The sequence below is a fragment of the Fusarium venenatum genome (genome assembly GCF_020744135.1).
Source record: "Fusarium venenatum strain MPI-CAGE-CH-0201 chromosome Unknown EDB82scaffold_1, whole genome shotgun sequence".
In the NCBI taxonomy this organism is placed as follows: domain Eukaryota; kingdom Fungi; phylum Ascomycota; class Sordariomycetes; order Hypocreales; family Nectriaceae; genus Fusarium; species Fusarium venenatum.
In genome coordinates, this window is record NW_027072129.1 from 8592801 (window position 1) to 8609057 (window position 16257).

Here is a 16257-nt window from a genome sequence, read left to right on the forward strand (position 1 = left end):
GAGGAGAAATCGCTCGAGGGCCGATCCTGAGGGGCATTAGCAAGTGAAAAGAGAAATCTTTATCAATCTCATCTGATAACTTTTGCGGAGAAGTTTTTGCTTGTACCGAGCGGAGATACGAATTGGGCTTGGAGGGTCAGGTGATCAGTTGCTGTTCGAAGAAGACACTACCATCAATCAATTGACATGTTTAAAAAGAAAAGGGAATTCATGTGATTGATATTGTTGAAAGGATTTATGTGTCAATCCGAACGTTCCTCTCACTACATTTCGTCTTGCCCTTAACTACAGCCATTCAGGTTTTTCGGAGCTCCGAAGTGCCACCATCCTCTACAAGACATGCCCAGTACGATGGAACTACAAACCTCTTATCTTATGTATTAGGTAGTACCTGCTCGATATGGTTGTATCTGGTTTTGTTCGGTCAGCCATTGGATTGATAAGTCACAGCGACTTCTATCTGAAAAGTCGGATAGTTCAAAACAAAACATCAAAATGATACCCACATAAAAAGCAAACAGTCCGTTCCACTAGAGAAGTTAGCAACCTCCAAGCTAACCGTAATGTACGGAGCAGAGCGATTGGCTATTCCAACCTGAAACCGCAAACTGACTCGCCCGTTGCGATCAACTCATAACGTCTCCAGAAGAACGGAATTGTTCTGGAAACGTCTTAGATTGTGCTTCTCAAAGTGGATAATCCTCCTGATCATGGTCGATCAACAGGCATTCTCGGCTTAACAACTAGAAATATCGAAGCTTTGTGGAAGTCTCATGTTTGCTACACTGCAACCTTCCATATTTCAATCATCGGACATTTGATCAGCAGAAAATCACAACCGGATCAAACCCTCTGCTGCAACTGTCCAGGAATCGCTGTTTCATATGAAGCGTACTGCGCGTTGTGGTACGATATGGGGTCTAATTCTGGCGTTAGTCTCAGCCTAACAACTGCCCAAGAAAGCGCCAGAGCAGAATAATAGGACAGACTAATTGACTAGCAAGAAAGCCTGGCCTTTGGTTCAGTCAAGGTCGATCCGTATTCAAGTTTGTTGTTGAACCTTGAAGCCTCATGGCGATTACGAATGTTGTGCATGAGGCAAGGCTGAAGGAACGTCCTTGCGTCGACCACGAGTTTCAATTCGGTGAAGCTCACTGTCACTTTCACTCATCAACCAGAGCGGAATCGCCGAATGAAATCTCGATATGATGGCAGATCGAGCATTTGATGCGAACAGTAATCCACTTGATCCACCAGTCGGCCCGTGCAAGAGCACGTCCACTATTTTGAGATGATTGTCAATGCTTCACCTTATTCATGCTATATTGGCAGGGGGCTTTATATCAAAACAAGTATGTAACGACCCCGACAGAGCCATAACTAGCCTCATTACAGCGACCTGCAGCTGACGCCTGCCTTATTTGAGAGCGAGGACCCCTTGTCCACGTCGATCTGGGGTTTGCTGCATTGGAGTGACAACTCTGTATATATTTCAAAATAGAAAACCTCTTTACCTCGCACCCATTTCAGCCTCAACGTGCTTCTTTCTGTGTCCACTCTGTTAAAATTGCCAAGCTCTAATGCCACTGGATTGGTATGAAGCTCACATCATGGGCAATCTGCTCGCTAGGGCTCATTGCTGGAGTGTTAGGTCTCGAAAGACCTGAGCTTTTCAAAAGCTTACCGGATTGTACTGTGAGTTGACGAGTTTCTCTTTGCGTTAAGAGCTTTACTGACCTTTACCAGTCTCCATGTCTCGATCTATACCGCGACTCGATATTGAATATCACCGATACTTGTAACGACAAAAGCCTAAAGAATGAAATTGACAATTGCATCGCGCGCCAATGTTCCGATTTTGAGCGCTTCGGTATGACCGCTTGAGCTTGAGAAGGAAAAGAGAAATATATTAACAATGTGTAGAAGTCGCGAAAATTTATACCAACGCATGCGCCGTGAAACCCAAGGACAATCGATTCGACCATTACATCCTCTTGCTTGCAGAGGTTCCAGCATGGACTTTTGTTTGGCTTCGACTTTACTTGAGCTGGGTTACATATGAACGACTTGCTTTGGATGACTATGTGATGACGGTCTGCGGAGTAAGTTGGAGTTTCGGAGTCTCTCAGAATGATTCTAACCAGCCTTTAGTTGATATACACGGCGTTCATCCCGCTTGTTCACCTTTGTAAGTGCCATCACAACCTACACCGTAAGGACCCTGACTTACAAGTGAACGATTAGCATACACTGCAACCAACAGCACAATTGTTTCGAGCACAATCCCTGGGTTTATCACAGACGCCCTCAAGGTATGTTATCAAATGCCAGCTTACAACGCAGACTCTAACATGAAAGCAGTTTGTTTACCTGACCGAAATAGCCGAGATAGCCTGCTCTTGTCTGTTGAGAGTCTCGATACTGCTCGTCTGTCTCCGCACAACTCTTTCTAACCACCACATGATAGCGACAGGCACAACTATTGTTTTCACACTTGCATCCTCCGTCGTTCTGGTCTTGCTGCGAGTATTTCGATGTTCGCCGATCGCATTTTCTTGGGAAGCATGGGCTCTAAACGAGAAAGAGAAAGAAGTGGGAGGATGCTTGCCACAGGACTCCCTAGCATACGCAGCATGTGCTATCGACATACTTCTGAATATTATCATTTTTGCAACAATGATATCCCTCATCTCGAGTCGATTTCCTCGAAGCATAATGTCCTGGCTGAGTCACGGATTTACAGTGTTTTTAGGGGTATTCGCTCTTGCGGTATCTGGTCTTCGAGCTCAACTTTTGGTCGACTTCTTTACAAAAATGCAACCGGTATGGAAATACCATGATCGACTTATCTGGATGGACATCGAAATTGCTGTCTTGATTCTATGGGCATGCTCGCCTGTCTGGCAGTTCTTCGCCGACTCGGATCCTAGCGACAGCGAGGTGCAAAATCAATCGGCGTTGCTGATCACCAGCACCGACACCCCCATGAAAAGAGGGACGAATTCTAAATCAACGAAGACAGCCATACGCAGTACTGGATTCTTGGGAATGTTGACAAGATCGCGTACAAAGAAAATATTCTCACCTGCCTTGCATCTGGGAGACAAGACATATGGAGATGTCAGGACAGAGATACAAGGAGGCCAGAGATTCTCCATGATTTCCCAATTCACCGGCTTGATTGGTATTCAGGTCAAGACGAGGACAGTCAGGCGCGTGGAAGATAATGAATGGGACGCAGAGAAGGGAGTTGCCAGAGAGAACATCAAGGCTGACGACTAATGAAAATGGACTACCGTATTTGTAATTTTCGAAACATAGACTAGAGTATCTCACGATCAAACGGAACGAATAGGAATGTACTTATCCTGCTATTTGCCAGCCAGTTGTATAGCTGACGCGTATGATACAAACCAAAAAGCATAGAAAAGATATGGCGTGGCACTATGTTCAGACAATGCTGTACTTACACTGCTTGATATGACCCCCCTGCTTCTGTTAGTAGGGAAATCATCTTGTCCCGATTCTCAATTGGATGGGCACAGCGGTGATATTTCGAATCACCTGCCAATTTAGCAGGGGAGTTTCCCCCTGAATCTATAGCTGTAGGATCAGCTCCATGCTTGAGCAAAGCTCTTGCAGCAGTGAGCGCACCAGTACGGGCGGCAACGTGTAATGGTGTGAGATCAGACTAGACGACTCTGCCCCATAGCTTAGGGTCTTCGAGATAGCGCAATTCCGAACAGCCATATGAGATGCCTCGTATGTCACGGCGCCTCCATGGTAGATCGAGATCGAAACCGTCGGAAGCGAATCGCGCCCGGCTATCGACAAGCACACCATCTGACACAAGTGTGTCGATAAAGGCTGTAACTCACCGTCTTCATTGCGGTCATGTTTTAAAGCAAGACAATGCAACGCCGTCCAGCCACCATGTGTGATCACAGTTGGATTGGCGTCGTGATCGACAAGTAGCTGAGCTGTCTTTATCTTAACAAGCCGTAGGGTTGTTGACACAGGCGCCAGTGCACTCAGAAACGGGGTCCATGTCCTCAAGGTAACCTCATCAACAGAAATACCAACCTCTTGTGATAGCAAGTATTCAACGATATCAATTTGAGCACCACTAGATGAAAAATGGAGCAGCGACTCACCTTGGTGATTCCGTAACATCAAAGCGGCCTTTCTTTCCAATTCGGTAGGTAAGTTTGAGAGCATAAGTTGCAAGGCTTTCAGGTCGGATGTAAATGCTGCAAAGTGAAAAGGAGTGTTTCCAAATACATCTTGCTGAAGAATCGAAGCGTTGAAACGGAAGAATGTTCTGAAAGCAGCCTCTCTGGCCTCTTCTGGCCGAGCTAAGGCCTCCTTTGGCCAATATTGCACCTCTTTTTGCTCTTTAACCGCTAGGTAATGCAATGCAGTTTGTCCCTGGGGATTCACGACTGCGTTAGGGTCCGCGCCGTTGTCAAGGAGTGCTTCCAGACACTCGTGGAGATGCTTGTGGGCAGCAGCTTGTGTAAGAAGTGGCCGGGAGAGATAGCGCAAGGAGGCACTAGGATCGGACCCAGCGGTCATGAGCAGTTTGATTGGCTGTGACTGTGCAGAGAGTTCAGATTCTGTTGGGTCTCTAACACAAACCTTGGGTGGCACTTGAGTCAAAGCAGAGTCGAGCATGTCCTCATCAAAGAAGCATCGAGACAGAAGAAATCGAATATTGTCGACTTTCCAGTTCTCAGCTGCTCTGTTCAAAGCAAGACCTTTAGTCTTCATGGGCCAGTTCTCACGACACAAATCCAGCAGGACTCCAATTGCTGAGGGTTGGCCATACACTGCTGTATCAATGAGGCAGCCATCGAGTTGTGATATCTCAAAGCCGACATGTTGCCAGAGCTTCAGAAAGAGCTACATATTACCTAACCGGGCAGCTACCCCTAGAGGTGTCGTATTGTACTTTTCGAAGAGCAAGTCGGGCTCCAGAACAGGGCCAGCACCAGCCTTCAACAGCATTTTAACAGCCTCTTAGTTATCGAGGTGTACTGCTATATACAATGGCGCTCCCCATTTGCCATCGGATTCGTTGATAGTGTCAAAAGATGCTTTGTTGAGCAAGAATTGCAGCGTCCTGAAATTACCAACAGCGATGCAGAAATGTAGAGGGTACGAAGGATAATCACTATCCTTGAGTATAGCAGAAACACCAAGTGTCTGAATGGACATGTTTGGATACGTATATAGAAGATACGAAATATGATGAATAGAGGTTTGTGTTGGCAAGAGCTCCGTCCTGATATTTGGTTGTTCGATGACTAAGGATTCCAGGCAAGCAGCGGGAAGTACACCTGCCTCTAATATCTGACGGTCAGAATAGTAGTAACATCGTGATACCATACGGATCAGTAAAAATAAATCTTCTTTGTCACTGTATTATTTAGTTTATTCGATTTTTTTATTTTATTTTGATAAATCAATAATGTGTCTTCCTGCATTTAATTGATCGGGCTCTGGTCGATCTTCACATGAAAAACATGGGTCCACTTTCGACTTCATCCGAGGATTCTACCTCGCTCATATGCCTCACCGATCACCAAACATTCACCCTTCACTTATATTTGCGCAGTCCAAAAGATCAAAGTCTCGGACAGTGAAAATGGCTTCCACGGATGATGTGCGCAGAAACCGCATCATTTCGCACATGAACAAGGAACACACCAGGGAGATATCCTATTACCTCCGCCATTACGCCCGCCTCTCTGCCTCGGCCGCTTCGTCCCCGGCCCTCAAAGACATTGAGCTAAATGGAATGACTATCAAGTCTGACGACGGGAATGAACACTTTGTCCCTTTCACGCCTCCTCTCGCTAGTTGGGCCGAGGTGAAGGACCGCATTATCGAAATGGCCAACACGGCTCGAGAGGCACTGGGTCTCAGCGATGTCATCATCACAGCCTACACACCACCAGAGGGCTTTGGGATTTTCGTCACTGGCGCTGTTCTGTTCTACTTCTTCTGTGAGGCGTCATTGCCATGGATCCAGCCTGGTTCGCGTGTCTGGGAGCTGTTGAACGAGGGCTTTCCTGGCGGAGCCAGCTTTTTCCACTGGCTGGTCAACGCCATCTTCTGGCCTGTCATTGGCATTCACGCTGTCGAGTGTTTCTTCTTTGACAAGAAGCTCCAGAGACATGGCGTTGAGAGGTTCTCTGGACAGTGGTGGCTCTGGCTTACCAACTGTTTCTTTGAGGGATTCCCAGCTTTTAAGCGTGTGGATGGGATTGTGGCCCGCAAGCAGGACAAGAATGGCAAGACACAGTGATGGATATGATCAACATGAGTGAGGACATCCATCTCGGGGGTAAGAGCAAGAGGCTCTCAAAACAGGGCACCTGGGACGTCGTCCATTAACTATTGTCCGCAATGCCTACAACTTTGCCCTGACTCGAAGAAAGACAAGCAAAAACTAAGAGCTTATAATGATCTAGATCAATTTACACACTGAGTCACGCCTGTATACTCAGTAAATGGGGGAATGGCCGAGTTTCCACATATGAATAGAGCAGATTTATGAGGGATTTACCCCATTACGAAAAAGCAATCAAGAGAAAAATGTCTACTCGCAACGTTCACGACCAAACCCATAGGAAAATGCATCCTTTCTGCGAAGCAAATCGGCTGAGACAACGTGTGCTACTTGCCCCATCCACTAATGCATCATCTGTAGGTACCTTAACCGGGTCGAACCGGTTCATTCGGACACGACATGAATTATCTGCAGGACTCTATCGATAGTCGCATTGAAACGCGGGGGTCGCGTCTTGAACAGCCACTCGAATGGCGTTGACGATGTTGTTCGCGAACCATCATGCTGTCGCCTCGTCTACTGCAGCAAGCTAATAGGCGTGGGGGAGGCCCAAAGAGGCATCGTTTTGTTTACAGTCGACGCCAAATTGAGGCCTTCAACTTGTGAGATCAGTTTGACGCATTGACAGGCAAGTCATACATGACATACATTGTAGAGACTAAGTACTTACTTGCATACTTGACTAGGTACCTATAGTTGGTACATCAAGTCTTGACCGATGGTGCTCGCGATATCGCCCCATCTGACCAGTAATGGCGTCTCTAGATTGCACCCATTCACTGTAATCTCACCACAGCCGAGTCCTATCGTTGAGCGATCTTCATGAAGCAGTCGCACTCGGTTTTGCGGAATTCGCAATTGCGAAACCAGAGATGGAAAGCACATCGTGAGGCTCTTTTCCAACTATTTAAGCCCCCGTTTGCCCATGAAGTCTTCGATTCCAATGGTTGTCATCTCTTTCTCCTGCGACTCCTTATCTTTCAACACCAATTCATTGCTGCCAACCCTCATATCTACATTCCATTGCAATCGTCTACACCAGGACAAAACATGCAATTGATCGAACTTTGATAATGCCCTCTGTGGTGGACAAAGCAAGTCAAATATCCTTGCATCGAAAACGATCCGCCTTCAAAAAGAGTTATCATTCTGGAAAGGAGTATCTGGCCAAGTTCTGCTATCAATTCAATTTCCCCTCAATCACTCCTGCCCATCGTCTGGTTTACCAGCGATCGGATATGCCTCGGTCCGGCCAAGATAAACAAGCTATTGTAACTAGAAACAAGAGGTCTTCCGAGTCTCCTGAGCCCACTGAGCATCGATACTCACGACCGGTACTTGCCTCTTACCCTTTAGTCACGAGATAACCCATACTGACTTTATTTTTCAGAAACAGTCGACTGGTGGATCAAATACATCTCAGGTCAGAAAGGACCAGGAGAGCGGTCAGGGCCGTCGAGGTTCTCCTGCCTCTAAGTAAGCTCCATATGTCTTAGGAAGAGCGTTACCAGTAACTAACATCAACTGCAGAAGCGGTCAAGCCAATCCATCCGCTCCCAGTCGCCGCTTGAAGGTTGCTAAAGACTGCACAAATCTTCTCAGCGTGCCTTTACCCATCAGTGGCGGAAGGAAAGCCGCCGATACCAAAGAACCCGACGTCAAGCCTACGAACACATCGGCGGCGTACTTGGATTACTGCTTCAACAAAGAAGTCAAACGACGTAAGCAGAACCTCGTTGACAATTTGATGGCTGTAATCGCGGAATGTGTTGAACAAAGACTGGAGGCACTCGAAGAAGAGTGCGATCAAAGCACAGGATCGCGTTCTTCTTCTGGCGCTGTTCAGACTGGAAAGCCAATCTCTCGTTCGGCCGGCCAGAAACGGTCAAATGACCACAGCAGCCGGGATGAAAGCGAGAATGACGAAGACAAAGACGAGGACAGTTCCAGAAGGAAGCGGGATAACAAGCGGACCAAAACAACGAAAGAGGATACACGTCCTCGATTTGCGTGCCCTTATCATCAGTATGATCCTGCGAGGTTCGGAAGCGAGAGAACGTGCTGTGGCCCAGGATGGATTAGCATCTCACGTGTAAAGTAAGTTCTCCTTAAAACTCCGTCTGCGATTTACTAACCTCTATAGGGAGCATCTAGAACGTAAGCATGCTTTGCCTCCTCACCAGTGCCTCAGATGCCTACGCCGCTTCGACGAGGCCGAGGCCTTGAAGAAACACCAACGAGAGAAGAAACCATGTCCAGTCAAAGAATCAGATGGTTTTAAACGAGATCTCTCTGATGGATACGACGAAGAACAGGCGAAGAAACTGAAGGGAAGACTGAGAATGCCGCCCACCACAAAGTGGAGGGAGTGGTATAGCATCCTGTTCAATGTCAAACCCGATTCCCCTGAAATTCCTTCACCATGTAAGTTATAAGATACCCATATCTTTCCTAACCATAGGGGACACCGGCTAAACAATTGGAAAAGATTATGATTCTTCTCGTCCTGGCGCCAAAACCCCCTGCATTAAACTTGATGAAGTAGAACACTGGCGCGAATACTGGGACCAAGCAAAACCGGCAGTCCGTCACCACGTCACCAAAACGGTAGATGAGGCATTCGGTGACTTTGTACCTCAAATCAAGGGCGAGGTGATGCAGCGTCTACAAGAGTTACCTCGCATACTTGCAGAGCTGCTCCCTTTCCCAGGTCTTAACTCCGAGGAAACCTCTTCAGCAACCGATACCATTGGGCTCTTCGACTGTTTCAACTCTTTTGACCCCAATGTCTATGATGGGGAAAATTTCGACTTCAGCGTACTTGATAACGAAATTGGCATCCAGAATCAGCTCCAGCTGGGGTTCACTGAGTCTTCAGATTCTTCAGATACATATCTGGCTGGCGACAGCTCAGGCACCTCTGTGGGAGATGATACGGCATACCAGCAATTTGACTTCAAGCCCACGATGTTGATACAGAATATTGACTACAATATTCCGCCCAGTACACAATTTCATTAACATTCTAGATCTTGTTCAATCTGTTCCAATCCCCAGTCGCATCGTTCATATATGTTTGGCTATATTAGTTCCTTGTGCAACATTCCAGCCGTTCGTTACACTCTATTCTTCTAACCCCTTTTCTTTCATACACAAACGATATACGTTCAAACTTGGTCAATAATGATTTACTCTGTTGTTATAGTTTCACTCATGTTGTGTCGCCCTGGTGGCTGCTTTGGTTTTTGTTTCTTATGTATTTTCTAACCATGTACGAAATGTGTTTGATTATTGTAATCAGGGATTCATGTCACTCATTACCTAGGTAATGTTTCATTTGTGCTGTCCTGCGTTCAGTTTTTATTTACTATAATAGCTCTACTACCTGTCTCTTTGTTATGAGACACTACAGATAGCAATTAATTCAAAGTTTCACAGACAGTTGTTTCCTTTCATTCAATTGGACTAGATGAATTGTTGATTCAGTCGGCCTATCATGCAACCCGTTCTGAAATCAGGCCCCTCCCATGGTCGGCCTCCCAGGCGGGGAAGTTACTCGTCATTGACGCAGCTGCCAAACAAATAAAGAAACCTCGAACAAGTCATCTTTTCTTTTGTCTTTCTACCCAACATTACGTCTTTCAATCAGTTTGTATTTTGTATCGCGCCAGCAACTTTGCATAATGATTCATCCCACGGTGTTGTACTTGACAGTGAGAGGATTCCACGAGATTTTAGCTTCCATCATGAGTTAACCAGCTCTATAGCTCAGCCTTGCGCTGCTGGTCATCGCAGTGTCAGTATAATATGAGCTTGGTTGTCTGAAACCTACTAACTTGAGAACAGAATTGTTCATGTTCGCAGCTCAAGCCTCTCTCTCGCCATCTCCCCGGCTGTCTCCATCATCACGATCATTCTCCCCATCGTCGGATTCCTAAATACAGCATGCTATCCTAGCTTCCGCCGCGCTACCAAGTCCTCTCCAAGTCGTGTGGCCCAACTTGGTCCGTTGGTCGTCCAAGTCCTGCAGGCACTCATTACCACTATCCTCGCAACACTACTCCTCGAGCGTGCGGTACCGTCTGACGTAACGAATTGCATGATGGAAAATCAATGGATGAGCTTGTTTCGTGCCCACGATGCAGGCGGTATACGCAGAATTCAGGATGCATTTGACTGTTGCGGACTGAACTCGGTCCGTGACCGGGCGTATCCGTTTCCTGGCACTGCGCCGAGTAACTGTGCTGCAACTTATGGACGGAGAACAGCCTGTCGTGAACCATGGCAAGGGGCTTTGCAGACCATGGCACTGGCAGATTTTGCTGTTGTCTTAGGTGTAGGACTGATACAGGTATGTAAAAGATGAGTTGGGTGTTGTGTTTAATTCAGCACTAATGAAAAGTATAGATGATGGGTCTTTTTGTCGTCAGAGAAGGCGGGAACTGGCGCAATGTCTGGGGAATAAATCGTTCCGGAGAAAGAAGCCAGCGCCACGAAAGTCGCCGACCGCTGCTGATTGATAGAGAAAGAGATGTTATTGACGAGGAAGAGGCAGAGCCTGAGCGGACAGAAAGGGAGTCCCAGGGCTACGGAAGTCTGAATGTGAACGAGTCTGGCCCTAGAGTTGTACCTTCATCTGTTGCGGAGCGAAACAACTGGACTGATGATTGATTTCACAGCAGTGTAAAGATGCATTGATGAGATAGTGAAGGCGCCAGAAACCCGGATACAATCTGCACGATGTGCGGTAGATGTTGATGAGTTTGTACATATGGCGTTCAGGTAATGCCATAGAATCGAGGGGGGGTCATGTTGCGAAAATTCCGAATGTAGGCTTTTAGTCTATATATTAATCCTAAGCATGCTAAGTTTATGTCCTTTACGCCTTTATCGCCTTCCGGCCTCTTGTCCAAGTTTCTCCAACGTAGCTTCGTACTCCTCAACTCGCTTCTCATCCATCTCCTCAATTCTTGTCCTCTCCATCTTCTGACCTCTCTTGATACCTGCGTTCTTTCCAATTTTGTTGTAAAACCAACTCTCATCATCTCCAACCAGCGTCCACGCGCTCCCCGACTTGCCAGCTCGTGCTGTACGACCAACTCTGTGTACGTAACCTGCCACGCTGGGAGGCATGTCGTAGTTGATGACGTGGTCGAGATTGGGAAGATCAATACCACGGGCAACAAGATCGGAAGCAACGAGGAGGCGGATGGGAGATGAGGTTGTTGAGAAAGCTCGGATTGTCTTGCGACGGATATGTGTTGGTGTTGTGGATGTAAGAGTACCGATGTGAGATTCCAGTGAAGGATCCAGGAGGACGAGCAGTCGTGATAGACGTAGTGCGGCCTCGTTAGACTTTGTGAAGATGAGGGAAGAGGGGATATGGGACTTGAGTGATCGGCCTGAAACCTTTGGCTTAGCCTCAGACTCGGACTCTGAATCTGAGTCGGAGCTTGTGTCTGAAGTTGCGTCCGAGTCAGAGTCGGAATCGGAATCAGGGCTAGAGCTCGAATCAGAACTGGTATCTGAATCTGCAGCCTCATCAGGTTTGGAAGCTCCCTGGACCTTGTCGGGACTAGCCATGAGCATATCCTGGCTGCGGAGAAGGTCGAGCAAGTAGAGCGGCTTGAGACCCGTGTCGTGAACTCTGATGGAGTATTCCCTCAGTTGCGTGGGCAGAGAATGCTCAGCAATCTGGACATCACCATCGCTCTCGAGAACGATCATCTGTGGCCTGTGTAGACCCAGCTGGTTGAGAAGACTCAAGTCTCTAGTGAGTGTGGCACTGAGAATGATCTTGCGAACGCCGGAGTAGTTGATGTCTGGGAAGTCTCGAGCGGTAGGCTTGTTAACGCGGAACTTTTCCATGACTACATCCAGCCAGCCCTGGAAGCTCTGAGCCAGAAGCTTATCGGCTTCGTCGACTACCAGCCATCGAACGTAGTCGAGACTGAAGCCTGGTGTTTGTTCCATATGCTCGACGAGTCGACCGGGTGTACAGATCAAAACATCAATCTTGGAGACAAAGTCAACCACGTAGCCGTTCTTGCTGCTCAAGCGAGGGTCTGCATCTTCCATATCTTCGAGGCTGTCCGTTGCAGAAAGACCCAACTTCAACTGATTTTGTTTTTGAACCTCGTCTTGCAGGTTCTTGTACGCTTGAGGGTCATATCGGAGCTCCTGATCCATAAAGGCCTTCTGCTCGTCTTCGAAAGACTGGCTACCAACAGAAACACCCACACGCACTCTCTTTCGATCACCACCATCGAATGCTCTAGCGCAAAGCTCAAATGTCTCTTGAGCCTGCTTGACAAGTTCTCGGGTTGGCAGAACGACTAGCGCTCGTAACCTGGTGAGGCATCCTTGGCTAATATCCCGCGTAACAGGCAAGGCATAAGCGAGTGTCTTTCCGGAACCGGTGGCCGCAGAAACACACACGTCGCCGGGTCGGCTTGTGGGAAGTAGGAGAGGAATGGCAGCGGTTTGCACAGCGAATGCATCTTGAAAGCCCTTTTCTTCCAACACACGGCAGGCCTTAGGCAAGACATCCAACTTGGAGAATGGTGTTCGAGTGTCCTGCGAAACCCGGAAAGGCTTTGCTAACCAAGGAGGAAGAGTATCGTCGTCGCTCGGCTTTGCGTTGGTGAGTGTAACCACTGGTGCTGGCTGCGGTAGGGGCTCAAGGCCATGAAGTTCGCCCTGGTCCTCTTCGTCATCCTCGCCTGGAACTATCTCACCAGCTAGCTTGAGAGACTTCTCCAGTCGCTCCATAACAGTTCTATGTCTTTTGTTCTCTTCCTTATCCTCTTCTTCTTCCTCTATCGGCTGGGGTTCCTTGTGTTTCTTCTTCTTCTCCTTTCGCTTCTCTTTCTTTTCCTCCTCTGCTACTGGATCCTCGGAAGGAGCCTTGGGTTCCTCTGTGGGCTCTGTAGCGTCTTCCATTTGGACGTCTTCATCGTGATCCTCGGCTGGGACTGTGGGGGTACTGGACTCTTCCTGTTCTTGCTTTTGCTCCTTTTCTTTCTTCTTTTTATCCTTCTTCTGCTGTTCCTTCTCTGCTACAACAGTCTCCTCAACAACCTGATTCTCTTCTTGCGGCTCTTGCTGTTCCACGGGCTTTTGAGACTCAGATTTTGTCGCAGGCGACTTCTGAGCTGGCTTGTCGTCGTCATCTTCATCGTCATCATCATCGTTGGTAGTCGCAGTTCTTCGCTTGCCTCTTCTGACCTTCTTCTTCTTCTTCTTTGGCGTCTCGTCGCTATCCTTTGGTGTTGGCTCTACAATCTTTGACTTTTTACTGTCTGGCTGGGCAGAACTCTGGGCCTCTTCTGTGATGTCGAATTTCCTCTTGGGGGCTACTGCGGGCTCATCGTCAAAGTATTGCTTTTGAGGGACTTGAGGTTGAGGTGGCGCAGGCTTTGCGCTCGGAGGGACGTATCGCGCATAGTCAAAGGCATTGGAGGCGGGCGCATGAGCGGGAGCGGTATTGGATTCGACTTTTGGTGATGGCGCAAAATTGTAAGGAGTAGAATTTGATGTATTTCCACCCTTTGGGGGAGGAATGTATCTGGGCAACATTATTTCGAAGACAATTGCTGCACCAGATTTCGCGATGGAGGGGCCTCAGTCGCTTCAAATTCCCAAATTTTTGGATGGATTGACATCTTATCGGGTTTCTGCCATCTTACACCGCTAAATTTATCTGCCAGGTTATACTTGGCTCATTGAGATGATATTCTAATAAAAATTTAAATAATTAGCTATAACTAATTTAATTTATAAGAGATATATAGCTGTAAATTTATTGTCTGGTCAATTAATCTGATTTGAGTTCTTCAAGCATATATCGGCGCAAATAGACAGCACAATACAGAACTTAGATACCTCTCAAGCTCAGCGCCATCTTTTTCCGTCCATCCCGCTGGCCAGCTCCACTATCCAACGCTTGTCTACTTCATCCTTAGACGTGGTTCAACATGAGAAGACAATTACTATGAGTGAGATGCATCTCTACCAAGGACGTTAACTTTCTTTCTCGCATATCAATCTCAACAATACACTATCAATCACTGTCTCAGCAAGTGCTGATCGATACACTACTCTATCAATAAAGGGCTGGCGAACCCCCCTTTCTCAACCGCCATCATGACACGCCGCACATACAACATCGCTATGGTTAGCGACTTCTTCTTCCCGCAACCAGGAGGCATCGAATCTCATATCTACCAACTCGCCACAAAGCTCGTCGACCGTGGTCACAAGGTCATCATCATCACACACGCCTACGATGATCGCAAGGGCATCCGCTACCTCACCAACGGCGTCAAGGTCTACCACGTCCCCTTCCTCGTCATCTACCGCGCCGCCACCTTTCCCACCGTCTTCTCATTCTTCCCCATCTTCAGAAATATATGTATTCGTGAGCGCATTGAGATTGTTCATGGCCATGGAAGTCTCAGCAGTCTTTGCCACGAGGCCATCTTGCATGCTCGCACAATGGGGTTGAGAACTGTCTTCACCGATCACTCTCTCTTTGGATTTGCAGACGCAGGTACCATTCTCACCAACAAGCTCATGAAATTCATTTTAAGTGACGTCGACCACAGTATCTGTGTGAGCCATACCTGGTAAGTCTATAATCTTCAAGGTGCCGACTTTCTCTGACTCTTCATAGCAAAGAAAACACAGTGCTTCGTGCATCTCTTGACCCAGTCATGGTCTCGGTCATACCCAACGCTGTCGTCGCTGAAAACTTCCGCCCAAAGGATGTTCCCGCGTTACCATCTCCTCTATCAACGTCCTTTAACCCTGAAGCGTCTCTCTATCCTCCATCACAGCGAATTGGCCCCCGCGACACCATCACTATTGTCGTCATTTCCCGTCTCTTCTATAACAAGGGTACGGATCTCCTGATCGCCTCTATTCCACGTGTGCTTGAAAATCACCCAAACACACGCTTCATCATCGCAGGTTCCGGTCCTAAAGCCATAGATCTCGAGCAGATGATCGAAACCAACGTCCTTCAAGACCGTGTTGAAATGCTTGGCCCTATCCGTCACGAAGAAGTACGCGATGTCATGGTTCGTGGTCACATCTACCTCCACCCCTCTCTCACTGAGGCTTTTGGAACTGTCATTGTCGAGGCTGCCAGTTGTGGGCTCTACGTCGTGTGTACTGCGGTTGGCGGTATCCCTGAAGTTCTCCCTTCGCACATGACAACCTTTGCCAAACCAGAAGAAGACGACGTCGTTCTCGCCACAAGCAAAGCAATCAGCGCAATACGCGCCGGCAAGATTCGCACCGAGAAATTCCACGAACAAGTAAAAAAGATGTACTCGTGGCAGAACGTCGCCATGCGCACGGAGCGTGTTTATGATGGCATATCAGGAACCATCCCAGAAGACGAGTTCTACGGTGTTGATACTTCAGGCTACGGTAGTCGCATTCGGAATTTCGCTCTCATTGATCGCCTTAAACGTTACTATGGCTGCGGTATCTGGGCTGGCAAATTGTTTTGCCTTTGCTGTGTTGTAGACTACCTCTTCTTTCTGTTCCTCGAGTGGTGGTTCCCAAGGGACAATATTGATATCTGTCCTGACTGGCCTCGCAAGCGGCCTGCCGATGACGATGCTAGCTCCAAAAAGGGTGCACAAAGTAATCGGTCGAGCACATCTCAAGGGGCTTCCAAGCTGGAATAAGCTATTTCTGTTCCAGTCCATGAGGTATGATGTACTAGTAAAGGAGCGAGGAGTTTGGGTTTTGGAGGAACAATTTGATACAGTTCACAAGCGGATAGATGAAAGATTATGCGTGTATGACTCTGGCGTTAACTAACGCAAGCCTTGAGTGGTGGGTGGTAATTAACAATGAGCTAGCTATTCTAGACGCTTGGCATAACAATA

General features: G+C 47.6%; 7 protein-coding genes across 7 annotated transcripts; 5 read left to right on the forward strand and 2 right to left on the reverse strand.

Moving 5' to 3' along the window:
• Nucleotides 1-1596: 1596 nt before the first annotated feature.
• EDB82DRAFT_472310 (uncharacterized protein) lies at nucleotides 1597-3282 on the forward strand (the record flags this gene model as incomplete). The annotated part of the gene is made up of 6 exons (XM_065607976.1): nucleotides 1597-1695; nucleotides 1747-1870; nucleotides 1924-2102; nucleotides 2152-2188; nucleotides 2245-2312; nucleotides 2362-3282. 6 exons carry the CDS (start codon nucleotides 1597-1599, stop codon nucleotides 3280-3282), a joined length of 1428 nt encoding a protein of 475 aa, XP_065465832.1.
• A 409-nt stretch (nucleotides 3283-3691) lies between these two features.
• Nucleotides 3692-5007, reverse strand: EDB82DRAFT_521586 (ankyrin repeat-containing domain protein; the record flags this gene model as incomplete). Its single annotated transcript, XM_065609085.1, has 3 exons — nucleotides 3692-3843; nucleotides 3879-4829; nucleotides 4914-5007. 3 exons carry the CDS (start codon nucleotides 5005-5007, stop codon nucleotides 3692-3694), a joined length of 1197 nt encoding a protein of 398 aa, XP_065465833.1.
• Nucleotides 5008-5647: 640 nt separating this feature from the next.
• EDB82DRAFT_521587 (uncharacterized protein) lies at nucleotides 5648-6310 on the forward strand (the record flags this gene model as incomplete). Its single annotated transcript, XM_025727289.2, has 1 exon — nucleotides 5648-6310. The coding sequence occupies one exon, from the start codon at nucleotides 5648-5650 to the stop codon at nucleotides 6308-6310; it is 663 nt and encodes a 220-aa protein (XP_025588414.2).
• A 1118-nt stretch (nucleotides 6311-7428) lies between these two features.
• EDB82DRAFT_521588 (uncharacterized protein) lies at nucleotides 7429-9376 on the forward strand (the record flags this gene model as incomplete). The annotated part of the gene is made up of 5 exons (XM_025727278.2): nucleotides 7429-7689; nucleotides 7746-7831; nucleotides 7886-8452; nucleotides 8499-8779; nucleotides 8844-9376. 5 exons carry the CDS (start codon nucleotides 7429-7431, stop codon nucleotides 9374-9376), a joined length of 1728 nt encoding a protein of 575 aa, XP_025588413.2.
• Nucleotides 9377-9846: 470 nt separating this feature from the next.
• Nucleotides 9847-11238, forward strand: EDB82DRAFT_490701 (uncharacterized protein). Its single transcript, XM_025727267.2, has 4 exons — nucleotides 9847-10068; nucleotides 10123-10151; nucleotides 10202-10706; nucleotides 10763-11238. Exons 1-4 carry the CDS (start codon nucleotides 10039-10041, stop codon nucleotides 11024-11026), a joined length of 828 nt encoding a protein of 275 aa, XP_025588412.2. The 5' UTR covers nucleotides 9847-10038; the 3' UTR covers nucleotides 11027-11238.
• On the reverse strand, nucleotides 11239-13975 carry EDB82DRAFT_490704 (P-loop containing nucleoside triphosphate hydrolase protein). Its single transcript, XM_025727256.2, has one exon. It carries the CDS (start codon nucleotides 13931-13933, stop codon nucleotides 11243-11245), a length of 2691 nt encoding a protein of 896 aa, XP_025588411.2. The 5' UTR covers nucleotides 13934-13975; the 3' UTR covers nucleotides 11239-11242.
• Nucleotides 13976-14500: 525 nt separating this feature from the next.
• EDB82DRAFT_472316 (uncharacterized protein) lies at nucleotides 14501-16053 on the forward strand (the record flags this gene model as incomplete). The annotated part of the gene is made up of 2 exons (XM_025727245.2): nucleotides 14501-14982; nucleotides 15030-16053. 2 exons carry the CDS (start codon nucleotides 14501-14503, stop codon nucleotides 16051-16053), a joined length of 1506 nt encoding a protein of 501 aa, XP_025588410.1.
• Nucleotides 16054-16257: the final 204 nt, after the last annotated feature.